Source organism: Trichophyton rubrum (genome assembly GCF_000151425.1).
Source record: "Trichophyton rubrum CBS 118892 genomic scaffold supercont2.11, whole genome shotgun sequence".
Lineage (NCBI taxonomy): Eukaryota > Fungi > Ascomycota > Eurotiomycetes > Onygenales > Arthrodermataceae > Trichophyton > Trichophyton rubrum.
In genome coordinates, this window is record NW_003456418.1 from 651,916 (window position 1) to 665,413 (window position 13,498).

At 50.2% G+C, this 13,498-nt stretch overlaps 8 protein-coding genes across 8 annotated transcripts in view; 4 read left to right on the top strand and 4 right to left on the bottom strand.

Annotated features, from left to right (window-relative positions):
* TERG_07999 (uncharacterized protein) overlaps positions 1-236 on the top strand; it is a gene marked incomplete at its 3' end in the record, with an annotated part of 2,730 nt that extends 2,494 nt beyond the window's left edge. Inside the window, exon 2 of the mRNA XM_047748864.1 lies at positions 8-236. Coding sequence (XP_047604855.1) covers positions 8-236 — 229 coding nt within the window. The remainder of the gene's footprint in view (positions 1-7) is intronic.
* A 151-nt stretch (positions 237-387) lies between these two features.
* On the bottom strand, positions 388-1,557 carry TERG_08000 (uncharacterized protein; the record flags this gene model as incomplete). The annotated part of the gene is made up of 2 exons (XM_003231653.2): positions 388-1,002; positions 1,066-1,557. The coding sequence occupies 2 exons, from the start codon at positions 1,555-1,557 to the stop codon at positions 388-390; spliced, it is 1,107 nt and encodes a 368-aa protein (XP_003231701.2).
* Positions 1,558-2,066: 509 nt separating this feature from the next.
* On the bottom strand, positions 2,067-3,539 carry TERG_08001 (uncharacterized protein; the record flags this gene model as incomplete). The annotated part of the gene is made up of 4 exons (XM_003231654.1): positions 2,067-2,735; positions 2,797-3,066; positions 3,191-3,442; positions 3,507-3,539. 4 exons carry the CDS (start codon positions 3,537-3,539, stop codon positions 2,067-2,069), a joined length of 1,224 nt encoding a protein of 407 aa, XP_003231702.1.
* Positions 3,540-3,836: 297 nt separating this feature from the next.
* TERG_08002 (uncharacterized protein) lies at positions 3,837-5,099 on the top strand (the record flags this gene model as incomplete). The annotated part of the gene is made up of 1 exon (XM_003231655.2): positions 3,837-5,099. The coding sequence occupies exon 1, from the start codon at positions 4,278-4,280 to the stop codon at positions 5,097-5,099; it is 822 nt and encodes a 273-aa protein (XP_003231703.1). The 5' UTR covers positions 3,837-4,277.
* An 89-nt stretch (positions 5,100-5,188) lies between these two features.
* TERG_08003 (uncharacterized protein) lies at positions 5,189-7,180 on the bottom strand (the record flags this gene model as incomplete). Its single annotated transcript, XM_003231656.1, has 3 exons — positions 5,189-6,101; positions 6,151-6,759; positions 6,819-7,180. The coding sequence occupies 3 exons, from the start codon at positions 7,178-7,180 to the stop codon at positions 5,189-5,191; spliced, it is 1,884 nt and encodes a 627-aa protein (XP_003231704.1).
* Positions 7,181-9,048: 1,868 nt separating this feature from the next.
* Positions 9,049-11,262, bottom strand: TERG_08004 (uncharacterized protein; the record flags this gene model as incomplete). The annotated part of the gene is made up of 12 exons (XM_003231657.2): positions 9,049-9,185; positions 9,243-9,425; positions 9,491-9,750; positions 9,808-9,932; positions 9,995-10,097; positions 10,151-10,281; positions 10,347-10,474; positions 10,537-10,648; positions 10,712-10,795; positions 10,874-10,963; positions 11,038-11,079; positions 11,143-11,262. 12 exons carry the CDS (start codon positions 11,260-11,262, stop codon positions 9,049-9,051), a joined length of 1,515 nt encoding a protein of 504 aa, XP_003231705.2.
* A 1,032-nt stretch (positions 11,263-12,294) lies between these two features.
* TERG_12626 (uncharacterized protein) lies at positions 12,295-12,633 on the top strand (the record flags this gene model as incomplete). Its single annotated transcript, XM_047751561.1, has 1 exon — positions 12,295-12,633. The coding sequence occupies one exon, from the start codon at positions 12,295-12,297 to the stop codon at positions 12,631-12,633; it is 339 nt and encodes a 112-aa protein (XP_047607445.1).
* Positions 12,634-12,734: 101 nt separating this feature from the next.
* On the top strand, positions 12,735-13,272 carry TERG_12627 (uncharacterized protein; the record flags this gene model as incomplete). Its single annotated transcript, XM_003231658.2, has 3 exons — positions 12,735-12,834; positions 12,915-13,076; positions 13,136-13,272. The coding sequence occupies 3 exons, from the start codon at positions 12,735-12,737 to the stop codon at positions 13,270-13,272; spliced, it is 399 nt and encodes a 132-aa protein (XP_003231706.2).
* Between the last annotated feature and the right edge of the window lie 226 nt (positions 13,273-13,498).

A 13,498-nucleotide genomic window follows, 5' to 3' on the forward strand; every position in this document is an offset into this window, starting at 1 on the left:
TGGCTAGGCTGAGGGTCCGGATGGAGCGGTGGGAGGCGACGGTGAAGTGGATGTGGGAGATGGCGGAGGTGTGGGAGCGAGATGGCGGGTTTGAGGAAGTAGTTGAGCTTGATGCTGATGTTTTGGCAGCGATGAGATTGGATGGGGAGGCGAGTGATGACGACGAGCTAGTTGGGTTCACGGATGATTTGGATGTGAGTGTTACTACGACGGACTATGATGCTGTATATTGTTAAAGTGCTTGGTCTAGGGAACTAGATACAGGAAGACAAAGCAAGAAGTGGGAAGCAGAGAAGCCAACTTTTATACTCCAACGTAAAGAGTAACGGGTAACCAAATGTAGGAAGTGACAAGAAGGAGAAGAAGGAGCAGGAGAAGAAGACTGAATTAATGGGTGAGCAGGTCATGTACGCTCATGCCAAGCTTACGCCTGGCATGAGTTTGTGTATGTGTATGTGTATGTGTGAGTGAGTGCTGTGCATGGGCATGAGGCCATATAGTGGGCGAGGTAGTAGCTGAAGCAGTGGTGGCTGAAGTCGAAGAATGCCGTCTATCGGTGTTGAGCATGAGCAGAGCAGCAGAAGCCTCTCTGTCCATGTCTACATCATCTTCCTGCACGGCAATGTCGTCGCCCCCCGTGGGTACAAGCAGCGGTGAAGTGTTGGTAGAGGTTGCTGTGGTGGACATGCTGTAAGTCCGCGACGCAGAGGAGGCAGTGGTCGAAGTGGTAGTAGGCCTGAGAGCAGGCGAAGGCAGGACCATGGGTATGATGTCGAACCCAGCCGAGGCGGTCTGGTGGGCCTGACTCTGCGCCGGCGAAGGCATGGTGGAGGTGTTGGCGGTTGAAGGGTGGATATCCGGGGAGACGGAGTATGAGCTGGCCGAGTCCATCTGGATGTTTGCCGAGGGCTGCCAGCAGGGCGAGGTGGGAGTGTCATCTCGCCGGGCGGCCTTGAGGTCTCTGACGCAGCTCTCCAGGTAGTTTACATACTCGATGCTGGCCTGGCTTATCCTGTTAGCAGCTGTCATTATATATCTAAGAAGGAGCAAAGAGCGAGGACTGACCTGGAGGATGGCGAGTTTGTGCATCTCATGGCCCCTGCAGGCGGGAATCATGTCCTTGAGCGTGGCAAACTCCTGGTTCATCTTGGACCGGCGGCGACGCTCAATCAGGCTGTGAGCGGTGCGCCGGGCGATCTTGCGGCCTGCGGCGGTGGCAGCGCTGGACTTCTTCTTGGTGGTGGCAGCCGGGGCGGCATCCTGCTGGTCGGCCTCCTCGTCTCGCTTGGGCTTGACCTGGATGATCTTGCGGGTGCGCGTGGGCGGCGGCGGCAGGCTGAACTCGGGCTGTCTCTTGGAGCGTCTTGTCTCTGGCTGTGACTGTGACTGTTGCTGCTGTGGCTGTTGTTGTTGCTGCTGGGGCTGGTGGTGGTGGTGATGCTGGATGGCGGCGGGCGGGAGGGCGAAGTAGAGGTCGTCTGCGGCCTTGTCCATCTTGTCCATGGCGGCGATGTCGGTCGACGAGGCCGGAGTTAGCGGCAGACGCGGCTTCGGCATGCCAGCAGCGGTGATAGTAGTAGTGGTGGTGATAGTAGTGGTGGTGATAGTAGTAGTGGTGGTGATAGTAGTGGTGGTGGTGATAGTAGTGGTGGTGACAGCAGTGGTGATGGCGATGGCGAGGGAGGAGGAGAGACGCAGAGTCGAGGCGACGAAAAGAGGGCAGGCGGTGCTTCTTCTACTTGCGCCGCGAGTCCTCCTGGTGGTCGCGTGCTGCCAACGGTTGGCTGGCAGGACGCCTGGGGCAGGGCCAGGCACATGGACGCGGGGAGGACGCTGATTGGCTGCGGGCGGCGCAGGGGAGGCTAAGGTTGCCGTGGCTGAGTCAGCGGGGAAGAGGGCCGGGGTGGAGGTGGGCACGTGTGCTGCTTAGTCAGGAAAAGAAGCCGGGCGGGAGGAGACGGAAGGGCGGGAGAAGCCGGAAGAGAGAAGTGGAAGCAGCAGATGTCGAGAAGTAGAGGAGAGGAAGAGGAAGATGCGGTTATCTGCCGCGCGTCTACCTCCCTCTTCTACAGGCTAAAAACCCGCCTGAGGAGCTCCTCGCTTAGTAAGCTATCAGGCCCGCGCTCCAGCACGCCCACGCGGTTGCCGCCCGCCCTCCACCCGCCGCGGTCGTCCTCCTGCTCCTCCGCCGCCGCGGCTGCGATCTCCTCCTCGTCCTCCACCACCACCTTGTCCACCACGTCGGCGTCAACCCGCCCGACAAGCCGCCTGTCCACCACCGTTGCGCCCCGCGTCCACTGGCCCGTCGTCTCGACCCGCACGTCTCGCTCCTGCCACCGCCATGTCTCGCTCCCGCCCGTCAGCACGTACCACACGCACACGGGATCGTGCAGGCTCATCTCCTCTTCCGTGGTCGCTGCCTCGTGTCGGGCCAGCTTGAGCTCCCGGATCGTGCTAAAGGTGTGCTCGACCACGGTCGAGACCAGCTCGGCCAGCGGAGAGCTGCGCTGCAGGTGCGGCGTGATGGCGACGCGGAAGGCTGTCGGAGTGAAGTTCTGCGTGTGCGTCAGGTCCAGCGGTGCCATCTTTAGAGTAAGTCTCTTGTCTAGACGTCGTGGAGGGGCCATTGGCGAGGCTGCGGGCCAGGTGCGCCGTGGGTTAAGCGATGTCAGCGCTATCAGCTGGGCGGCGGCTAGGGGGTCCGCGAAGACGTTGAACTCCGCGAAGGGGGTGACCTTTATATATACTCGACTGTTAGTATCTAGTAAGAATATAGTAATTGGGAGGAAAGCTTACATTTCCTGGCTCGTCGATGGCCCCGCCCATGACGACTACCTCCTTGGCTCGCAGGAAGGTAGGCAGGTCCTCGGCCGCGGCTAGGGCAAGGTTCGTCAGCGGGCCACGGCCACAATGGTAATGCTGTCTTCTCATTCTCGCGCAGCAGGCGGAGGATCTCCAGATGAGACGGCTGCGAGAAGGTATATACAGCTTCTCGCCTGTGTCTGCGGCCTCTTCTTCACCCTCAAACAGGGCCTGGTAGGTGTCGTCGGCGGAGAGGTGGGGGCACTAGAAAAGGAAGCACTCAGCACACTCGAACAGGTCCTAGAGAGTTTACAGTAAATACTACAGACACACCTTTTTATGAACGTTCCCCCAGTCCATCAAAACCATGAAAGTATCCCGCGTCAACCTTGCTACCGTCCAGAGGGCCCTCGGCGCCACAGGCAAGAATGGGTCGGCATGCCTTGAGCGCAGAGAAGGCGCCCTTCCCCGCCTCCCCGCGATGAGCGAGTTCCTTCTCAATAACGTGGAACACCGACACCGCGTTGCGGAGACACTTCTTTATCTCGATGTTGCCGAACGTCAGGGAGATGAGTGCTACTTCTAGCTCGGCCGAGGATGCGGAGAAGGCGAGGAGGAGGGCTAGGATGTCATCGACGCCCTGGTTGGGTGCAGGGTGTTAAGTTACATGCTGGCTAGAGTGTGTATAGAGTATCCCAACTTACTGGGTCGGTGTCGATGATGATGCGTTTAGGCATGGTTAAGTAGTATACTTGTTCAGCAGTGATGAGGATGCTGTGGATGGTTAATTATGAGGGGGGCGGCTGTATTAATTTACGCCTTACTCCGTATATTTAACTATATATATATATATATATATACGGAGCTCCGCTAAGCCTAATCGAGGGACAATCATGATTGTCCCTCGATTGGGCTTAGCGTGACCACATCGTCCATTTAATACTACCCGACGGTTGGTTACTTTTTTTTTTTTTTCTTCTTTTTTCTCCTAGCATGCAATGTGATGCATGCAGGGTGGATGTGCTACGCTTCCAGGACACCCGTCTGGTCGTACGGCGGCAGGCGGGTGTCGGTAGTTAATTTAGGTAGAATGGAAGAAAAGAAAGGATGCGGCTCAAGATCGAAGTTAATAGCCGGCGCTTAGCTACCTCCTTCCTGATTTGCTTTGTCAAGCCCTCTTTATTTACTCCACCCAACTTCACTTGTTAATGTATGGTTTCTGTTTATAGCATACTTAGATAGCTCCATTCACTTTCATTCACTGCTTCAGTCGCATCTGTGAAGGTACACTTGAGTAACTAGACGGCTGTGGATGGAGAGAGGCAATCTAGAGCCATGGTCGAGGCAGCTATATAAACCCCCCTCACTTCGTTCTTCTCCTTCTTTCTCTCTTCGTTCTCTATACCTTTCCCCCTGCATTATCCATTCTTCATACAGCAAAAATACACTCCTTTTGTCCACTTGATACTAGCACAATGTCCAGACTCATCATCCGAGTCAACCCAGACTTTCTAATAGACGGCGGCCCAGAGACCTCAGACCCCATCCAAGCAGTGGTCCGCCCCCTCTCACACCCTGTCTTCTCCTCAACTAAGATTCGTCTCTTCGGACCCCTGGGCGCAACCATACCGCTCAGAGAGCTCCTAGTTACTCCAGACGAGGATGTCGCATCTATAACCGTCACCCCCGAACAACGCATGTTGCAGCCTTGGCTGCCAGATCCCCGCTGCACGACGTACTATACACCGTACTTACCGCGGGATCTCACAGAGCCGCAATTTAAAGTGATGGTCCAGTTCCATCGCTTCGCGAGGGGTGAGGATGTGCTGCCGAACCAGCTCTCACAGCGAGCTATACGATACATATTATCTGCAAACAACAATTTACCTAACCCATACGCACGCTTTAATAGGCGAACACGGCGCTGGGTATACACGGGCTGGACACGGGCTCATTTCCTGGCATTTTTCTCCATTTATCGTTCAGTTATTTTGAGCTCGACCGTTGACGGGAGTGGAATCCTGGAATTGCGGAGCTTGGGGGAATGGCTTTATGCTGTGCCCCCTGAGGCGATGGGTTGTGAGGAATGGGAGAGCTTAATTATGGAGATTGGAGGGCTGGACAATGCCTTGACGGATGAAGAGAGATGGGATGCCCGCCACACAATTGGTGTTGAGGTTGTTAGTCGTGCAGATGAGGCTGGTGATGATGACGCTGTCCCTGTTATGAGAGCGAGGAAAAAGGAGAAGAAGGGAGGACAGAAGAATAGGTTTGCTGCATTGTGGAGGGGCGGGTAGTTCAGTGTTGTATCTTGATATGCATGCTTCTGGCTAGCGCAGTTATTTCATTGAAATTCATTTTTATTGGTTATGTAGATTGATGGGTATTATCCAGTAAATGGTCCCCTCAGGCCAGGTAACCAGCCAGAGCCTGCTACTCCATTAGAACCCTGCTGCTGCTGCTGCTGCTGCTGCTGCTGTAGCAAAGTACTAACTGTATGGCTCTCTCCATACTTGTAGGTAAGTATCGACGTCGCGGCCCCTACTCGCCCCCTAAATTCATTCAGCAAACTATGTACACCCCATCTACGACCCGCGGCTTCAAGAATGGACTGAGTCTTGCCCAGGGCTTCCAACGCGCGGGCGGTGCAGTTCAAACGCTTGGACCGATCGATGTATGGCGGCAGTGGGGTTTCGACTGTATCGTTTGTCGAAGGCGCTGGCGTTGAGTGTTCTGGAAGTGCCTTGCTTAGCACCTCGGTATGGTAGTTCCCGAGTGTGACCATTAAGATACATGAAACGGTGTACACCCTTTCAAAGTCAATGTACGTCACTGATAGACAAGGCGCCGATGAGTTGAGGAAGGTATGGAAATCGACTAGAAAATCAACAGTATACTCAAACAACACTATCTGGTTGATCTTGCTAATTTCTGGTGCGCGTTTGGATTGAGAGAGCACCAGAATGCAGGTAAATAGTAGCTCAAGCCGGTATAGTGGTATCAGATGAGGCGGGAGGTCTGATCTAGCAGTTTCAAACCAGTCCATCAACGTGGCACAGCGCCGCCAGGAGACATTCTCGGCATCAGGCAGTGGTTGCCTCCCATTGAAATATAGATCTTGGTAGAAGGTGGATTGTCGCCGACGTATATCGAACATCCGTGCTGCTGCTTTGATATTTTTAGGGGATATCGCGTCCCCAAGGTTTATGGAGTTGAAGGTGGTTGTAGTAGAAGGGAGAGGAACGTTGACTGAGTCATCTGAGAACGAATATGCTCGTCCTAACGCGCTGCTGACATATCTACATTGCATCAGTTGACATCCCCTAAAATTACGCAAAGAGTACACACCTGTCAATGGAGTAAAGGCAGTGGAATGTCTTCCGTGACTGGTTCAAGGCCGTACTTTCCATGTTGATTATCGATCGTTGTTCTTGGTGGATACCCAGATCAGTGGCCACCCGTGCCGCCATGCCTATCAAATACCATGTTTTATAATATTTCGGTGCAAACATGGAGAACTGCGTCAGCAGTAGGATAGACTGGATACCCGCCAGTGAGCCCGGATGTAACACGTCTTCCGCATATTTCAACGCTGCGTAGACATGGGCCAATGCTGCCTCGCAGTCTGCATCCATGTGCATTCTCGATTTCATGATCAGAGAAATTGCCAGAACCATTCGAAGGGACCAATGGTCGAAGCTTGTCGCAAATCTGCCACTATCCTGGTAGATGTTATCCAATGAGGCCCAGAATTTGGTCTCCATGAGAAACGGCATTAACACATAGAGGTTATCAAAGTAATATTGCACAAGGCCCACAGCCTGCGCTCGGGGCGGGTATTCAGTCCGTGAGCATGGCGGGATCGAAGACACCCCCTTTGCCACTGTCAGGAGAAGTCCCGCAAAGGAGGTTGAAGATGTAATTCCATAGAAATCTCGAGATGTAGCGTTCACAGACCTAATATTAACATTAGACATAGTTGGGACTACTCAATTCCGGAGTGTGGATTGACTCACAAAAACCCAAAGTCACCAACCAAATCATCAATGTCGGATGTCTCCTTAGCATATATACCACTAGATGTCCCTGATGTGTCCGATGAGTTCGCTGGTTGAGTGCCTCGAACTTCTGCTAGCCTGCTTTTTAAACGTTCACACTGAGCTTCCAGAGCAGCCACGTAACTCCTTTCTTTACCCTTTGCAAACTCGTCCGTAGCTCCAGAGCAGCTTCGTGCCTTACCCGCTCGCTCACAGGCCGAACATGCCGGCAGCTTGCCATCGCATTTAACCTTAGATGACCGGCATCTCGAGCATGCGGCAATCGGGCGGCTAACCTTCAGCAAAGGGGCGTCTAAGAGCGTCGTATATAGTGCATCCATCGCGCGATTCTTGTATAAAAGCCGTATATTCGGATATCTCAGACTGGGGTATGGGTCTAACTTACCACCGCATATCAGGTGAGGGCTGCTGCGCTGCACGGCTGAGATTCAGTACGGATGAATCATGATGAGATCAGTGTCATGCAGCGTCCTATTATCGCGTAACTATTCCAGGTTCCACGCATGCCAGCAACTTATAGCATACTCGCCTACGTTCCAAGGGCTGCGCATCAACTTTGGAATCGACCTCAAGCTTTGTAACTTGACATATCCCGTAAATAAATATTGCGATAATAATGGATCGGTGGGTAGACGTCAGGTGCCGATGGATGCCGATGACATGGAGGATGCCCGGAGGTCCATGCTCATTTCGGAATATAGATATTCCGGAAATATGGAGCCAGGACCTCATGTTGGCCCGCGCGAGAAACGCTACCCAGGACGATGGATTGATAGTGATTTTTGCTTAAGACACAACAATAAGTCAAGGTCCAAAAAGACAGGCTGGCGAGAAAGTGATACTACAATCACCAAAGTAAACACTCTTGCAAAGATCAACTAGGTAAGCTTTGTGCATGGGTGGAAAAGCCACATTTCATCATAACTACGCATGCTATGCCTAGGCTGTCGGGGCTCAGCCTTGAAAGGGCTAGGGAGTTTGTTTAATCCCTCCCTACTGATACATAATTACGTGGATATCGCCTCCAGGGTCTCTCCTACACCTCATTGACCGGTATTCAAAGCGACATGGCTTGATCTGGCGTTGATAACGGGTAAAGAAATATCAACGCGGGGACTGACTATAATACTTATGGCGTTTGTTTATACCCTTCGCCGACATATTCATACCATATCTACAGAGTACTCTCTCCACAAACATGGTCACAAGCAAACTCATATATTCAGATAAGACGACTGCCTATTCTAGGCTGTTCCAGCCCGTACAGGCGGTACATCCTCATTATGTGGAGGATCCTGACCTTAAAAACCACATTCTGCTGTCCAGGCCCACTTTGGAGATATACAGCTATCTCTTTCATGTACAAATCTTTGCAGGTAATAGCTAGGGGTACTCAACCTGGAAGAGTCATTATTGGAAATAGAGAAATACGTCGCATATATCGTGCATCTACCGTACTTCTGAGCTTGGGGAATATTACCCCGAATGGAAGGAAACTGTCCTGAATGCGCCGCCCCCGCCTCTAACTGAAATTTGAGTACTGCATGAGAAGTGCAACCTCAGAGAGCTTATAAATGAGAAGGAGGTCTAGTGGGCTATCCGAGGAGACAATATGCGAACTGCTGGCGAGAAGGGGTGGTGTTATCAGTCCTGTAATATGGAATTGCAGAATATATACCTCAAATTCTTAGTGCTGGAGCGATACACCACCTCAGTTAAAGCCTTGGTATGTAGTCCGGACAGATTGGCATGGTTAATGCCCGATACAAGTGCTTATTACTTCGCAGAAGATGAAACTAGCTAATCAACAAAATGCAATAATGGTCAAGAACCGGTTTTAACTCTCCTGGAAACTCTGTCAAAGATATACAGAGCGGCATATTTGGTCTAGATATACTATCTCTGTTCGCTAATTACCGCTGTAGCACTCACGGCTTCAAGAATTCAATAAGTGCAATTTAAGCTTGTGGGTCCTCGCTGTAAATCGCCGTTCATTGGCTGAACACATTCCAACACTTAAGTTACACCATGTGACCAAGTTATTACGTCGTCTGAAATAAAATTCAAGGGGCACTCGAATATTTACAGCTTTGTTTTCGAAAGATGAAGATATCAACAGAGTCGAAAGAAGTGCCATCACCACTTGAACTGGTAGCAGTCAAAGAAAGACAAGCTAACTACTAGCTGGTTACTCGCGCTTGTCGATCAAAAGACGGCCCTGCGGTGGAACACTGGCAATGTTGTACCAGTTGAACACTTCGAACTTCCCACCCTCCAGTTCTACCTGTGAATGCTTCACTAGAGCGAGGATCCAAGTCTTCATCTCTGTCGTATTGTTAGCTTAGTACCCTCATATGTATTACCAAAAGAGAAAATCCCTACCCATTATGCCCAAGAACCTCCCAGGACAAGACCACCGTCCTAGCCCGAAGGCCATATACCCTGCGCCTGCTGTGCCAGCAGACTTGCCAGTCCCAACCCACCGCAACGGGTTAAATACGTTCGGATCTGAATAGCACTCAGGTGATCTGTTTGATAGGTATGCGACTGGGAAGACCAAATAACCTGGTGACATTTTGTCAAAATCATGGCCGGCGATCAGGCTTGCTAGTTGTACAGCGTTCTCATACCTTTTGGAATTCTATACCCACCAAGCTCGACGTCCTTCATGGTCAATCTAGCAACGTTAATGGTGTCTCCTTTCATTCGCATGACCTCTCGGATGAAAGAGTCGGTTTTGACCGCTTTAGCTATTCCCGAAGAATCAAGGACAAAGCTTCCATCGGCATTCTCCTCCTCCTGAACAATGGACGAGATTTCCTCGTGGAGAATTTTCTGAGTCTCAGGGTATAATGCCAGGTAAAAAGTAACCCAGATAATGGCAGCAACTCTAGGATTTAGTCAGCTTTCCGAATTCAGTGAAGGGTGTTTTCGAGTGGTTACTGACGTCGTGTGGACGCTAACGAATGCAATAGTAATTATCAATACCATGATCCATATCCGCGACAGTATAGGTACGTAGCCATCTTTACCGGCATATCGACGCATGAGATACTGCACGATAGTCTCATCCTACACAGAGAGATGGTCAGAGGCATAACCCTTACACGCACAGAACACAACTCGCAACACACCTTTGTATCACGGGGGATGTACTTGACGGAAATATCCGCCCATAGCTCGCCAGAAAATTTCCGCCCAAAATCCCAGGGAATTCGTATGAGCATGATTCGGATCCTATCCATTGTCAATACCATTCTCACCTTCAATGGATGTTGGGGAGACCTTACCATGTATAGGGATGCCATAGGAAAGGCAATTTTCGTGCGGCCCAGGACTTGTTAGGGACCAATCCCATCAATTCTGTAATATCCTGAGACAGGGCAATGACGCTACTCTGGTATTCAACGTTGTTGTATTTCTGCGATAATCACGCTATCAGCTAGCTGCACCGGGCAGGGGTAATGTGCATGTAACCACGCTTACCTGACCAAGGAAGATGGTGATTGCTACTTCGGCCATGGTTGATTGCATTATAACCCAGATATCCATAGGATTTCTTTCCTGGCCGGCCTTCGTTATTTTCGAAACGACTCGTTCAAAAATTGGCCATACTATTGTCATAACCGACATTTAGCATGGTTGGAAATAGACAAAAAGAGTCACAGATGCATACTTTTGGGAATAGCCTGGTTCAACCGTCGACCCGAAAAGTCTCTCGCGATGATGTCTAGGTCACGGAAAAAGGACCCTTCATGGAGATTGATCAGCCAGTTAATACCGAGCACCTATATTTCCATCTTATTATTATTCGACTGTCCGAAAGCGTCAACCGGAAAGAGGAGCAATACCTCCGCCATGCCATTTTCAAAACTGAAGGACTTATCCTCCGTTAGGATCCTTCGGGTGAACTGTTCTGAAACAAGGTATTCTTTCTGCATGAAAGACCCTTATTATTAGCGGGTCTGTCGCTGTATAACAACCTGACTCGCACATGAAATGGCTGCTCTCACCCTGCCATTTCTTTTGACCATGATAACTGGGCCATGCTTTTGCAACCCTTCTGTCATCTTTTCGATGGGCGAATGTAGAAGTTCATAGTCCTTCGTAAGGTCAAGGTCAGAAATATATGGAACAGGCATTGGTTTTATTTGGCTTCTGTGGGCGCTCGACATACCGTTATCGGAACATAAGGAGGTAGGGGTAGCTTTGATGCATTCTAATGATATTGGACTTTTGTTAACCGCGTCTTTCAACTTTCAGGGGCAGAGAATAGCATTACCTTTCTAAGGATCAGGGATTTCCACAGCAGCCAGAGCGCGACGATAAACGCACTGCCTATGACAGCGAGTTCAGCCCTGGTAAACGCCATGGAGAGTTGCGTGTAAGGCATGTGTGCCATCTTGAGCATCCTGCCGCTGGACGTCGAAGTGAGATGTTATCTGATGGGCTCTTCTCGGAGTTAAGAATCCCTCCTCATTATATATTTACTACCGTCCCGTTGTATTGTTCTCTTTTTCTATATCGATCTAGTCTTCTTATGGTCATCGCCTTCGACTGCATGAACGCTGCCGGCACTCTCTACTCTTCTTTTCTTTTCTTTTCGTTTAACCTATTATATACTTATATTTTACTTTTATATTTCTTTTCGGTAACCTTAATATTTGAGTTCCTTTTCACTTTCTTTTCCAACTTCCATAAGCGTTCTCTGCGATACAAAGAACCTGGCTATCGGTAAGGGGTTGCACTCTAAATGTCGGCTGTCATATTGACAACAATAAGCAGCGCTTAATAGGAAAAAAGCAAAGCGCTCGCATGGCCCTGTGGCTCCCTTGACTAGCTAGTTAACTATACTAGCTAGTGACTGGCCTGGCCAATCGAGACGGCGGAGGACAAGGCTTTTCGTAGATGAATGAAAGAGAGGCATTTCTTGCTGCCCACGCCGCATCGAGTTTGGGTCAAAGAGAATATATGCCTCACGCTCCGGAACAACAATGAATGGACAAGTGATGCGCATTCATAAAAGAAGAAGATAAAGACCTCGCATGCCACAGACTGTTCGGGCGTAGCTGCAACAAACATGAATATATTTCTTGTTCCTCGCTCAAGATTCAAGTCGCCATGGCTAGCCAGCTGTATAGCAATTTCTCAACGCTGAAGAGCCTTCAACATGGCCCGACATATCTGGGGGATATACCTTCGATAGGTCTGTCCTCGCTAACAGCCTGCTATGATGGGCTGCTCTCATTCCTTCATTCTAGCCTGCTGGATGTCCAGCCAGCTTACAGACAGGCTGGGACTCTCTTTATCCTGACTTTGTGAGATCACCCATCAAACGGCTTGGAATAATCATTGATTGCTGCTTACTGACAGCTGTGATTTATATAGGGCAGGTCACACTCTCCTATTCGTTGTCATATCAACCATATGGTACATGCGGTCCTTTGACCACAAGTTACGCGTAGACAGACGATTCCGCCGAGCTCAGATTAGAGATGAGATTGTCGAGTCCTTGCTCGGTATACTGGGCATTGGGTTAGCGAACACCGTCTTTGGTATGCTACAGATACACGGGTATTCCCGTTTATATCACTCTATGAACGACGGACCTAGCCTGTGGTATGAAGTCATGCAGTACCCACTCGCGATGTTCCTTACCGAAACTGGGGTCTACTGGCTGCATCGCATGTTTCACCTCCCAGTGCTTTATTCTTATACCCACAAAAGTCACCATAGGTTCGTCAACCATCCCCCACTCTTCCCCCAAAGATAAGGAGCTGGGCAGTGATACTGACGCAATTTTTACATATATGTAGATTCATAATCTCGACTCCCTTCTCGGCCTTTGCATTCCATCCTGTGGAAGCTTTCATCATGAGCTTTCCCAACCTGGGAGTACCTTTCCTTATCCCCATGTCAACCACAGCATACCTCATCCTTTTGATGTCTAGTACTGTCGAGACCATCCTCAGTCGTACGTCAAGTCTTCCGAACTGTCGTGTTTTGACTACCTCGTTTTACCATGACCAAAGCTGATACTGCTTACCTATCTAGATGACAGCAGAGAAGGTTTTCACACAGTACATCATCTCAACCCCAAGGCCAACTACGGGCAGATGCTCACCGTCTGGGACGTGGTGATGGGCACATACCAAAACCCCCTGGGTTGTTTTCGGGGAGGGCCTGTGGGACCCCTGAGAATCACGCGAAAGAGCCGTAAATAGTTTTGGCCTTGCGCATTTTTTTACCTTTTGCTCCCTAACTACTGCATGCAGGGCTGGTTTATGAGCTCTGGAAGCGTGTCGGGAGAGACAACATTTACAAATACATTGATGACGCATGGGGAATAGGAGGGATTGGGTCAGTTTCGGTCAATGCGGACGGCGTTTTCGAGGTGAATACGCCGTGGTAGTTAGTTCCTTTATTCTTGTGTATAGTTTGGTCGTCGACCTTGATAGTTGAACTGACTCGCTCGTCAGTCAAGTTACGATCAATCTCGCAGTACATAGCGCATAGTCAGAGCGGTAGCTATCTACCTAGTTAAGTCGGTAAATATAAGTCTATTTCACAAATAGCTTATCAGTACAAACTGCCTCGAGGGCTACTTTATATACTAGTTAGTCACTGACAGTCGGCAG